Genomic DNA, 13296 nt, shown 5'->3' on the forward strand with positions numbered 1-13296 from the left:
ACCTCCGTCACGTGTTCACCATTCTGCACTGACTAACAGGGGGAAAACACTAAAAAAATGCAACGCTCCACACCCAGTGCTCGTAGAGACATTTACATGAGGGAGTTGCGGCGAGATGGTGTTCTCAAAAGCAGCCTCTCGCATAGACTGTATGCTCGTATTTCAAAAATTCTCGTATTGGCGAGCCAGCTCTGTCACGCGTACACCACTCATAGAAAAAAATGCAACGCTCCACCCAGTGCTTGTAGAGATCTTTACACGAGGGAGATGCGGCGAGAAAGACATAATGAATCAAAAGCCTTTATTGTCATCATACACAGCTGCGTATAACGAAATTGGTGGTGCGACTCCAAGCTTTACAAAGTGTGTTTTCCCAGTAAAAAAAAAAAAATAGTATAAAAGTATAAAAAGTCACATCCCGGCTAGGTAAATTCTAAAATATTGCACAGATTCTAAAATATTGCACAGATTCTAAAATATTGCACAGATTTCTAAAATATTGCACAGATTTCTAAGATATTGCACAACCCGAAGTTATTGCACAGAAGGGATTGTGTGTCATGCTAACTCAGGTTCAGAGTCCTGATGGCAGTGGGAAAAAAACTTAAGTCCTTAAGTCTATTTGTCCGTGCTTTGTGAGACCTGTAGCGTCTGCCAGAGGGCAGCAGCTGGAACAGGTTGTGACCAGGGTGGTATGGGTCCCCGACAATGTTCCTGGCTCTGCTGAGGTAACGAGGGCTAGCAATGTCTTCCAGTGAGGTCAGAGAGCAGCCGACGATCTTCTGGGCAGTGTTAATCACTCTCTGCATGGCCTTTCTGTCTGCTGCCGTGCTTCCAGCGTACCACACTGTAATGCAGTATGCCATTATGCTCTCTACAGTGGCTCTGTAGAAGGTTACCAGAAGCTTGGTGTCCAAGTTGTTACTCCTGAGTACCCTCAGGAAATTGCTTCTGGGCCTTCTTCACCACTGCTGTCCGTAGACCAGGAGAGCTTGTCCGTGACGTGGACCCCCAGGATTTTGAAGGACTGGAGCCAGATCTGTGCTGAGTTTGCGAAAGTCCAGGATTATTTCTTTAGTTTTCGTGGTGTTTAGTGTGAGATTGTTCACCAAACACCACAAAGACAGTTTGTTGACCTCATCTCTGTAGGCCGACTCATCCCCTCCTGAGATGAGTCCGACCACAGTGGTGTCGTCGGCAAATTTGATGATGGAGTTAGACTGGTGGGTCGGTGTACAGTCGTATGTGTACAGGGAGTACAGAAGAGGACTCAGTACACAGCCTTGAGGGGAGCCAGTGCTCAGTGTAATGGAGGAAGAGAGATGGAGACCAAGTCTAACAGTTTGTGGACGGTTGGTTAAGAATTTCTTGATCCAGTAGCAAATGGAAGAGGATAGTCCAAAGTGGGAGAGTTTTTCAGCCAAAATGTCCGGTATTATAGTGTTGAAGGCTGAGCTATAGTCAATGAAAAGCTCCTCACATAGTTTCCATGGTGCCCCAGGTGGCTCAGTGCTGTGTGTAGAGCTACGGCGATGGCGTCCTCAGTGGACCCATTTGCTCTATAGGCAAACTGGTGAGGGTCAACTGAGGGAGGGATTGTATCCCTGATATGGTGGGCTACCAACTTTTAAAAGCACTTCATGATCACAGGCGTATGTGCAACAGGCCTATAATCATTCAGGCTGTCAATGGTTGGCTTTTTAGGGACAGAGATAATGGTGGCAGATTTCAGGCAGGATGGGATGATGGATTGTCTCAGGGAACAATTGAAGATCTTTGTGAAAACACCAGGCAGCTGGTCAGCACAGGCTTTGAGCACCTTCCCAGGTACTCCGTCAGGGCCAGCAGCCTTCCTGGTGTTCACAGTCTGCAATACCTGTCTCACTTCATGTTCCTGAAGCTCCAGTGTACTGCTGCGGGGTGAGACTTGGTCTGATTTGTCAGTCTCAAAGCGGGCAAAGAAACGGTTCAGTTCCTCTGCTAGTGAGGCATCTGCATTAACAGACACATTATTGTCATTGTAATTGGTAATATGTCGTATATGCTGCCTTGGCCTCTTTAATGCCTCTCTTCAGCTCTGCTCTGGCAGCGCTGTATTGTACCTTGTTCCCTGACCTGAAGGCAGTGTTACGGCATTTGATGAGTGCCTGTGTCTCACTGGTCATCCAGTGTTTTTGGTTAGGAAAAACCCGTATCCGTTTATTAACAGTGACGTTGTCCATGCAGTTTTTGATGTAGGAAAGCACAGTGTCCGTGCAGTCCTGGAGGTTGTGGTGTTCTAAAAGTTCCCAAATGGTGCGGGAAAAACAGTCCTGCAGCTGAGAAAGGGCGTCCTCAGGCCATGTTTTTATTATCTTTATTTGTGGCCTTGTTAGCCTCCAGAGTGGTGTATGCCGGGGTGAGGCACAGGCAGAGATGGCCTGATGCAGCAAGGTGAGGGAGGGGTGTGGCTCTATAAGCATGTTTGATATTAGAATAAACATGGTCTCGAGTTTTATCTCCTCTGGTATGATACTTCACGTACTGGATAAACATAGCCAGAACAGTCTTTAAACATGCTTTGTTGAAGTCACCATTGACAATAAAGACTCCTTTGGGGTGGTCAAGCTGCTGTTTGTTTACAGACGTTAGCAGGAGGCTAAGTGCCGTGCTAACGTAGCATCCGGTGGGATGTAAACCGCCATTACAATGACAATCGTTAGCTCTCTAAGTAGATAGAAGGGCCTGCACCGTACTGCCGATAGCTCTAAATCCGGGGAGCAGTGAGTGTTAATGATCCTACTGTTGCAGCACCATTCATTCTGAATGTACATGCAAAGTCCGAATCCCCCCCCTTTGCTTTTCCCTGTTAATTCTTTCGAACGATCATTTCGGAATAGCGTCCGGCTAGCTAGCGATACCGCAGCGTCGGGGATTTGCGGGTGTAGCCACGTTTCCGTGATGAAAATAATGTTGCAGTTCCTGACAAAGCTGTTGGTAGCAAGCTGAAGTTCCAAATCGTCCATTTTGTGGGTGATGGATCTGGCGTTGGTCAAGACGATACTCGGAAGCGGTGCTCGTTGTGGTTGCTGCCTTAGCTTAGCAGCAAGGCCCGCCCGGCATCCGCGCTTTTGCTTTCTTTCCCTTCGCCGCCTCCGTCGTACTCTGAGTGGGCTGACTATCCACGGAAATCCCGGTGGTCTCGAGATGTCCTCGGGGATATTGTAGGTCCGTTGGTAATCTGTTGTGATGGATATATCGCAGGGGTCTCAAACTCACGGCCCGCGGGCCAACTGCGGCCCCCGGGACAATAATTAGCGGCCCCCGTCTTAATATGAAAGATTAACGTTCATGCGGCCCGCAAGATTGATAGAATGGCACTTGTTGTGTTCGGAGCTGAATGAACCAATCACGGTGAGATATACGGCTCTGGAGGGCGGGACATCGGCCGGGCTGTCCAGTGCCTCGCTCACTCACTCATTCATTCCTCCAATCAGCTGGGGGGAGGAGAAGACGTGAAGCCGATCACTCCGCTCGGCGCACAGTCCGCCGCTGCTCTCAGCATAGAACTGAATGAGGCGCTATGATCCGTGATCCAGCCTGTGTCTGTGTCTGTAGCCATTTCCGCGAGTGAAACTGAAACTTAACAGTAAGTGCGTTAACATGACACTTGAGAAATTCAGAGAACTGCCGTAATCCAATACGATCGGAGAGCGAAAGTACACATGCGCCACAGACCCGCGCGACTGAAAGTTAAAGTTCAACCCGAGACTCATTCTAAGTGGAAACACATATTACAGAGCCCCAGAGATGTCTCTGTCAAAGCCTGCCGTGAAGAGAAAGGTCGGTGATGAGCACGGACAGTTTCAAGAAAAGTGGGGAGTGCAATATTTCTTTGTTGAGCACAGGGGCACCCCAAGGTGTCTCATTTGCACTGAAAAAGTTGCAGTGCACAAGGAATACAACTTGAAACGTCATTATACTACAAGACATGCTGAGGAGTACGAAAAATACCAGTGAGATGAGCAGATGAGCGAGCCAACCAGGTTGCCAGTCTTAAAACACGTCTTCTGAGGCAACAGGATTTCTTCAAGAAGGCTACCAAAGACAGTAATGCAGCAGTCGAAGCTAGCTACGCCGTTTGTGAGTTGATTGCTAAAGCAGGAAAACCATTCACAGAAGGTGAATTTATCAAAAAGTGCATATTACAGGCTGCACATTTTGTCTGTCCAGAAAAGAAAAGTCAGTTCAACCACATCAGCCTTTCTGGCAACACCATGGTAGAGCGCATTTCTGACCTGTCAAGTGACATTTATGATCAACTGTGTGAGAAAGCACAATGTTTCAGTGTATATTCAGTGGCTCTTGATGAGACCACAGACATCACAGACACTGCCCAGCTCGCAATATATGTCCATGGTGTTGATGACAATTTTGAAGTGATGGAGGAGTTGCTCACAGTAATTCCAATGCATGGCAGACCACCACTAAGGAAATATTTCACCAGCTGTGTGATGCCATTGAGAATGTCAGTTTGCCACGGAAGAGCTTTGTTGGAATAACAACCGATGGAGCCCCATCAATGACAGGGAGGAAGAATGGACTGGTCGAACTTGTTCAAAAAAAACTGGAAGAGGAGGGTGTGGAGGAGGCCATAGCTCTGCACTACATTATCCATCAGCAGGCCCTTTGCAGCAGATGCCTGAAGTTTGACAATCTGTCTGTCGTTTTGAAATGCATCAACCAAATCAGATCCAGGGGCTTAAAGCACAGAAGGTTCCATGCTTTTTTAGAGGAAATGGAGTCAGAATATGGGGATGTGCTCTACTTCACTGAGGTTTATTTCATTATTTTTTGTTAAAAAATAAAGATATTTGATAACGTTGGAATGTTTTATCAGCGCTTTTCTTGTGGAAATCCTGATGCGGCCCAGTCTCACCCAGACTGTGCCTCTTGCGGCCCCCAGGTAAATTGAGTTTGAGACCCCTGATATATCGCATCTCCTCCCGAGAGTAATTAAATCCTGGCGACTGTAGAAAAAGTTTGCCTCGCAGATGTTAGTAAATAACGATAAGATTGAGAAAAGAGAAAACAATACTGGATAGCATTGAGGCACTGCACCCGTGCGCGCCGCCATCTTGGATCAAGGCAGCCTCTCGCGTATGCTTGTATCTCAAAATTTGTCTCATATCTCAAGGTAAATATTAGCTCGAAATTTTACTCGTATCTCAAATTGCTCGTATGTCGGGGCACTCGTATGTCAAGGTATTACTGTACATCGATTTGTAAACGTGTATGTGCGCAAATGCATGACGGTGCATGAATCTGCAGGCAAACTTCCTTATGACACCTAGTTAGTAGTAGCCCATAAAAATTTCAAGGATGATGACAAATCATTTCTACAAAACACTGATGTTTAATTTGTCTTTAGTCATCCATTTTGGGCATCCCGCTCAATTTCCACCTCCATTTTACTTTACTTGCTCAGACCATCCAAAGCACTTTGGCTTTTTCCTCGACATTTGTGCATATTAAAATTGCTCTCTAGAAAGCCTGCTGTCCGAACCCACAGATGACTCTCACAGTTTAAGATTTTTACCTTGTTTACCACCCCTGGTATAGTCTTCAATATAAATAATGTTTATTTTTAAAAGTGCATCCAACACAATTAGATTAGATAACTTTATTCATCCTGTATTCGGGAAATTTTACTGTCAGAGTAGCAAGAGGGTGAGAATACAGACACCGAAGAAAAGACAAAATTACTCTCAGAGGAGTGTTCAATACCTTCCCAAAAATGATTGGCCCAGTTCTCCATTTTTAAAATTAGCGTAGAACTCAGGACTGATCGCACCATCTGTTGAGATAATCCCATCTGTAGATGAAATTTAAAAAGAGAGATTCAAATACTAAATGAACATGGGAAACACATTAGATTGCATTGACTTCTTTATAAGTGGACTTGCACAATATTAAAACATTTAAAATACAGTTGGACTCAGAATATTACCAGAACAATTATGAACATAAACAAAAATATACAGTATCTCACACCCCTCACAATTCTCCTAATTTCCAATGACATTTCATGGGACAACACTGAGAAAATGACACTTTGATACAGTAATTAATACCTTGAGATACGAGCTTAATGAGTTTGTCTTCGTGGTGCTCGGTGAACAATCTCACACTGAACACCACGAAAACTAAAGAAATAATCCTGGACTTTCGCAAACACGGCACAGATCTGGCCCCACTCCTCATAAATGGAGTATGTGTAGACAGGGTCCAGTCCTTTAAATTCCTGGGGGTCTGTTAGAATTATTATGGAATATTCTATATGTGTTGTAAGCATTTTTTTAATAAGTAGTAAGGCTATAAACAGTCATGGGAACATGGACATTTTTCCTCCACATCATCGTCTCCTCAAGGCCAAAGCTCGAGGACACATTGTTTCGGACACTTCTCCGGCAGGACCCAATGAGATTGTTATGACGAGACTCCAGCAGCAGATTTGAAAATACGGCTTTGCTTACATTATAATACTGCTTTGTTTACATTATAATCCTGCTTGGTTTACTTTAGAATGCTTTGTTTACATTATAATACTACTTTGTTTACCTTATAAAGAAAATATTATGCAATTCCTCACACCATTGTTTTGGGTGTTCTCACACCATTTCATTCCTCATACTGTTGTTTTTCTAAACCATCGAGAGTGTTATTGTACTGATTACATAAACATGTTTTTCGAATGTCGCGATTAAATACAATGAATCAGTTACTGCAATTCAGAATGCCTTGTGGACTGAGACGACGTCACAAGGTATCTCCTTCGAAGTTGTAAGCAGCTATGTTGAAAGAGGTTTTTCCTTTTTTAATTAAATATTACTAATAATGATTTAAAAGGTTTGAATCATTATTCCAACAGGGTCCACGTCACGGATAAGCTCTCATGGTCTACAAACATCACGGCAGTGGTGAAGAAGGCTCAGAAACGACTCCATTACCTCAGGGTACTTAGGAAGAACAACTTGGGCACCAAGCTTCTGATAACCTTCTATAGAACCACTGTAGAGAGCATCCTGGCGTACGGCATCACAGTGTGGTACGCTGGAAGCACGGCGGCAGACAAAAAGGCCATGCAGAAAGTGATTAACACTGCCCAGAGGATTGTCGGCTGCTCTCTGCCCTCACTGGAAGACATTGCCAGCCCTCGTTACCTCAGCAGAGCCAAGAACATCATAGGGGACCCTTACCACCCTGGTCACAATCTGTTCCAGCTGCTGCCCTCTGGCAGACGCTATAGGTCCCACAAAGCACGGACAAATAGGCTTAAGGACAGTTTTTTCCCCACATCCATCAGAAATCTAAATTTGCGGTAACATAACACACATTCCCTTCTGCGGTAATATGAAAAGATGTTTGGGTGGTGATCTGCCTCCTACTAGCTGACTGAAGGTAAGTGAAAGACAGTGAGAGGTAAGCGACCTGTATCCATAACAGCAAAATGCCAAATTACAAGTCCGTAACTAGCACTTATTTAGGTCTTTTGCCGAGTAAACGCAGCTTATGGAGAAGCACCACCAATTTCGTCACACGCAGTTTCTGGGTGTGATGACAAGTAGGCTTTTTGTGTTGTTGATAATGACGACAGGGCCTATGTCCGATTATTATTATATTATTATTAATGAGTTCTGGGACAGCACGTATGTCGATTTACTCGTATCTCAAATCAACGTTTCCCATAGTAATGAACTAAATACAAATTCATTCCCACCCAGAAAACACACCAAAAAACCGGATATTACAATGGAAAAACATTTTCATTGGTTGTAATTCACCATCTGCTAACAGAATAACAAATAACTAGTGGTTATGATGTTTAATAATAAAATGAGGCATTCATAACAAAGGGGAGAGTTGTATGTCATGATGTTTAATATACAGTGGTACCTCGAGATACGAGCTTAATGCGACTGGACTGAGCTCGTATGTCAATTTACTCGTAACTCAAATGAACGCTTCCCATAGAAATGAACTAAAAACAAATTAGTTCGTTCCAACCCTCTGAAAAAACACCAAAAACAGGATATTGAATTGGAAAAACATTTTTATTTGTTGTAATTCACCTTCTATTAACAAAGTAAAAAATAACTAGTGGTTTAATAGTACTAAAATGTGTTCAATAGTACTACAATTAGATGGATTTCGCAGAAAGGAGAGAGAGGGACAGAGAGAGGGGGTGGGGGAAAGACTTTTTGCACGGCAATGCGCTCGTAACAACACATTTAAATGAACTTGGATTACGATGCATACACTCAAAAATAAATTTAATCTAACCTTAGACTAAACTTAATTCTAATTTTGTTTTAAATTTTTATACCTTTCTTCTCTCTTTGGCTCTATTTGCGAGAGGGACAGAGAGAGGGGGTGGGGGAAAGACTTTTTGCATGGCAATGCGCTCGTAACAACACATTTAAATGAACTTGGATTACGATGCATACACAAAAATAAATTTAATCTAACCTTAGACTAAACTTAATTCTAATTTTGTTTTAAATTTTTATACCTTTCTTCTCTCTTTGGCTCTATTTGCCCCGCTTCCACCCTGACTTTCAGATGCAACCTATTGAGGGTTGTTTTCTTTTGTTTTCCCTTCAAAATATTTCGAAAATGATGCACACAAATGCCCTCACAATATTAGCGAACAAGCTCCGCCATTCGCACTGACTAACAGGAAAAAAACCACAGAAAAAATGCAATGCTCCGCCCAGTGCTCGTAGAGACATTACACGAGGGAGTTGCGACCAGAAAGAGAGTGCCCATGATGTTCGTATGAGCTGCCTTTCGCGTCCGCTGTATGCTCGTATATCAAAATTTGTCTCGTATCTCAAGATAAATATTTGCTCAAAACTTTACTCGTATCTCAAATTGCTCGTATGTCAGGGCACTCGTATGTCGAGGCATTACTGTACTAAAATGGCACATTCAGTACAACGCGGGGTGCGCGCAGGAGAGAGAAAGAGAGAGACTTGTTAGACGGCAACACGTTTGTAACGTAACATACGTAGCGTAGTGGTGTTGAAGGCTCCTCTTTTTCAGATGCTTGCTTTGCTTTTAAATTAATGTAAATTCTGCTGGATTTTTCGCATATCATTGACTCAGTCACGCTACCTTCCGCTAACTGTTTATCTTTTATCCATATTATAAGAAGGCGCTACATCTTGTTATGAATTTCACTGCACAGCTTGGAAATTATGTTCAATCTTTGGAAGGCTTGATATTCTTATAGCCTTCTGCTTCAGGATGGTGCACATTTTGAAAAACGACTCTCGTATTGGCGAGCCAGCTCTGTCATGCGTACACCACTCATGGAAAAAAATGCAACGCTCCGCCCAGTGCTCGAAGAGATCTTTACACGAGGGAGATGCGTCGAGAAAGTGCGCTGAAATCATAAGCAGCCTCTCGCATCTCGTATCTCAAAATTTGTCTCATATCTCAAGGTAAATATTTGCTCGGAATTGTACTCGTATTTCAAATGTCTCGTATGTCGGGGAACTCGTATGTCAAGGTATTACTGTACAAAGTAAAGTAGTCACTGTAGAGCTGGGATAATAAAATAAGTATATTGTATGTTCTCCCAGGTGAAAATCTCAAAATTGGGACCAAAATAGCAATTTTTTGTGTCACCACCATTATTTTCCATCACCACCTTAACTCTCTTATACATGGAGTTCACCGGAGGTTCACAGTTCTTCCACTCTGGTGGATGTTGGAGACCTTGCAAACCTTCCATTTGAGGATGCACGTCATACACTCATCGGGTTTATGTCTGGTAACATGCTTGGCCAGCCCATCACATTTACCCTCAGCTTCTTTAGAAAGGCAGTGGTCGTCTTGGTGGTGTCTTTGGGCTCGTACAGTCCCTCACCCGGTCCCCTACGATTTTAATGTGTCAAACACCTAGAATGTGGTTGGGTAGGTGAGTGAGAGACGCTCTTAGAGTTGCCTAGCCATCGGCAGCCCGTCTTTCCCATACCTCTTGTAATTCAACACATTATGCTTGACGAGGGTGGAAGTTCCACTGCCTCTCGGTGGGACTTTCATATTTTTAAAGCATACACTGAACACACACAATCCCATGACGGTTTTAGGGATGTTGGTGGCGGGGTGGTTTTCTCGTCTTCATCCTGAGGGCTGATTGATGGGGGTGCGGATGGGGAATCCCCTGGGTGGCCTGGTGGTGTCCCTTCTGCCAGAGCTGCGGGTTGCATCATATGGTGCGCTCGTTCAGCCCCTTAGATGGCAAGGGTGGCACAGAAGCCCCCTCGTGGTTCCTGCACTAGGTTATCTATCACTCTCCTGCATAGCTATCACCTATCAGAATTGGTTCATGCATGACTACGTGCATGTGAATGAAATTGGCAGTGCCAGGATTAGTAATCAGGGAGCAGAGTGTAGGATGTCAATTTATTAACACGTGCAGTGTTGATAAGTGTTTACAGTGTTAATTACACTTCCAACACTTACATGTGTTTCCTTAATACAGGCATTTTTTCTAATACAGACGTTCCCCTACTTACGAACGAGTTAGGTTCCGAGCGATTGTTCATAAGTTGAATTTGTTCGTAAGTTGCTCAGTGCTATATTTTGTATTATAATTTATGTTTAAGGCCTATATAAGTATATTGAAGGTTTATATACGTGCATTTGTATGTTTAAGGCTTGTATAAGTAAAACACACTGGTTTGTACTGAAAAAAACATTTGATAAAATGGAGAGAATACATACAGTACTGTATACATACATTAGAGAGAGAGATTTACTAGAAACTGGCCGAAAGAAGCTATCTAATGACGATTGCAGTTTTCTTTTTTTCATCATTAATGATGCGGTTGTTGTTGTTGTTAGGTCACCTCAGGCGCCTGACGATTACCCTCAGCAGCGCTAGAGCTGCCACTGGAACACTGATTAGTTCATCCAGGGAGTAGCCGGAGGTATGGGGCAGTGCGAATATATCCGGCTGGATGAAAAACGTAGGGCGCCACGTTCCTGGGTGGCAGCTCTGGGTGGTTTTGTTGGATTCGCAGGCCGCGACGGGCGGCAGCACTGTATGGCATCATTCAATTGATTTGCAAACTTTGTGCAACGTTCAATATTTGGGTCCTGCTGCTCGATCTTTATGTTTATAAATGGTACTGACGGTCGAACGATTCAAGTTGTATTCACGTGCAACGCTCACCACTTTCTGACGCGCATCAAGCTTCGTTATTATTGCCACTCATTTAAAATGAAATGGCTTGCCTCTTCCTTGCACCTCCCTCAATAGAAGCCTTTCGCTTTTCACCAACAATATTCAATAATGGATGCACGAGATATTTAATGATACAAATGAAAAAGGTTCTTTGCGCACTGGAGATACGTTCACACACTTCTGCATTGCAACGAACTGGGCAGAGGAAGGTAGATGCTGGGTGAGCTGAGCGCTCACAGCGCCAGGCGTCGGTATTAGCGGCGGAAAGAAGCACTACTCGGAGAAAGGCGCGCAATACAAAATCGAACTTACGAACATTTTTCGACATAAACGCAATTTGCAGACATGTTCGTATGTACCGTTGTTCGTAACTCGAATGTTCGTAAGTAGGGGAGCATCTGTGGTCAACTGTCACAATTCAGATGTGTTAATAATACACCATTTAAACAATGAAAGACTTATCTTATTATTACAGCACCCTTTCACCCTCCCCCTCACTGCAACCTTGGTGTCATCTTCACCTCAAAGACATATCTCGTCTGGGCCCCCACTGTTTAACTGCTAATCAAACCCTAATCTATGTATGATTACATTCCTCCTTAATTACAGCAATAGCATTCTCCATGGAACAACTCCCAAATTCAATAACAAAATTAGAATACATTCAAAACTATGCTTCCCTTTTGTTAATCCTTGACATACCTCCTGCCCTTCAAAAATCTCCCTTGGACCTCTGTCCAAAACTGCATCAACATCAAACTCCACCTACTTACACATAAAGCCATCCACCAACAGTCCTCCTCCCTTACCTCACAGACATGCCCCACCCCTACACCCATCCTTGCAGCCTTTGATCATCCAATGCTCATCTACCCATCCCCGACACCATGCAAAGAAACTAGGGTTACACGACTTTCTTCACTGCTTCCACTACAATATAGAATTCACTCCACATTCATATTTGCAACGGCTTTGTAACATTCAAATCAGTCTTTAAAAGTAATGTTTCGGTCTTCTGTCAATGTATAGATACTTTTTTTGAATTATTTTTTTCATCACTTTATTATTAAAAAGTGTCTTTGAATGTCATGGAAAGTGGTCCCCCCACAAAATGTATTATTATGATCATTACTATAATTCTTGGGGGCTGATTTTGGCCTCAACCGTAAATTTGAGGGGTACCTATTTAAGTAAAACTTATTTCAAAATGACAATTTTAATTAATTATTTAATTTTTTGCAGTTTCTTTCTGTGCTGAAAACTGGTTGCTTTTAGGAAAGTAAAAGTACATATGTTTATCGTAACCTGATAAATAACTATGTTTACCAGTCCTGTTTATCATTCTGGGCAATAATTGTGTACCCACCTTTTGAGGAATATTATTTTTCAAAGAAAAACAATACACGTTGACAAGTACCTGCACTGTATAAAAGATCAGGTCTTTCTACAATGTCTCTGTTTTCAATGAAGGAGTCACCATCTTCTCCATAGAGTAGAGACTCTCCTGTCTCATCCATCTGCCGATTCTCCACCATCTCAAGCCACTGGCAATTGTACCAACGGAACTTTTCATTCTGGATTCTTTTCCCCCACTCTTCGTCGTACTCCTGTAAAATAAAAAAAACAACAACAACAGTACATGAATTAAAACTGTTTTTGTACATATATTGTACACAGAAAACAACACTCAAATGAGACTAGCTTGTTAAACAAGTTTACACAGTGACTTGACCCTAATGTCAGCACTAGACTGTGCACCTGACTATAAACTGTAGGTGTTTGTTTTAATATACAGACGCTGCCCTACTTACGAACGAGTTAGGTTCCGAGCGATTGTTCATAAGTTGAATTTGTTTGTAAGTTGATTCAGTGGTATATTTTGTATTATAATTTATGTTTAAGGCCTATATAAGTATATTGAAGGTTTATATAAGTGCATTTGTATGTTTAAGGCTTGTATAAGTAACACACATTGGTTTGTACTGAAAAAAAAAAAAAAATAAAATGGAGAGAATATGTACAGTGCTGTAGAGAGAGAGAGAGAGAGAGAGAGAGATATT

At 42.9% G+C, this 13296-nt stretch overlaps 1 protein-coding gene across 2 annotated transcripts in view; it reads right to left on the reverse strand.

Moving 5' to 3' along the window:
• Positions 1-13296, reverse strand: part of kifap3a (kinesin-associated protein 3a) — a 118113-nt gene that overhangs the window by 1160 nt on the left and 103657 nt on the right. For both annotated transcript variants that reach the window (XM_077594754.1, XM_077594755.1), the window contains 2 exons: positions 12654-12843; positions 5767-5854 (listed from right to left, as the gene is read on the reverse strand). In XM_077594754.1, coding sequence (XP_077450880.1) covers positions 5767-5854; positions 12654-12843 — 278 coding nt within the window. The remainder of the gene's footprint in view (positions 1-5766; positions 5855-12653; positions 12844-13296) is intronic.

The sequence above is a fragment of the Stigmatopora argus genome, chromosome 24, assembly GCF_051989625.1.
Source record: "Stigmatopora argus isolate UIUO_Sarg chromosome 24, RoL_Sarg_1.0, whole genome shotgun sequence".
Lineage (NCBI taxonomy): Eukaryota > Metazoa > Chordata > Actinopteri > Syngnathiformes > Syngnathidae > Stigmatopora > Stigmatopora argus.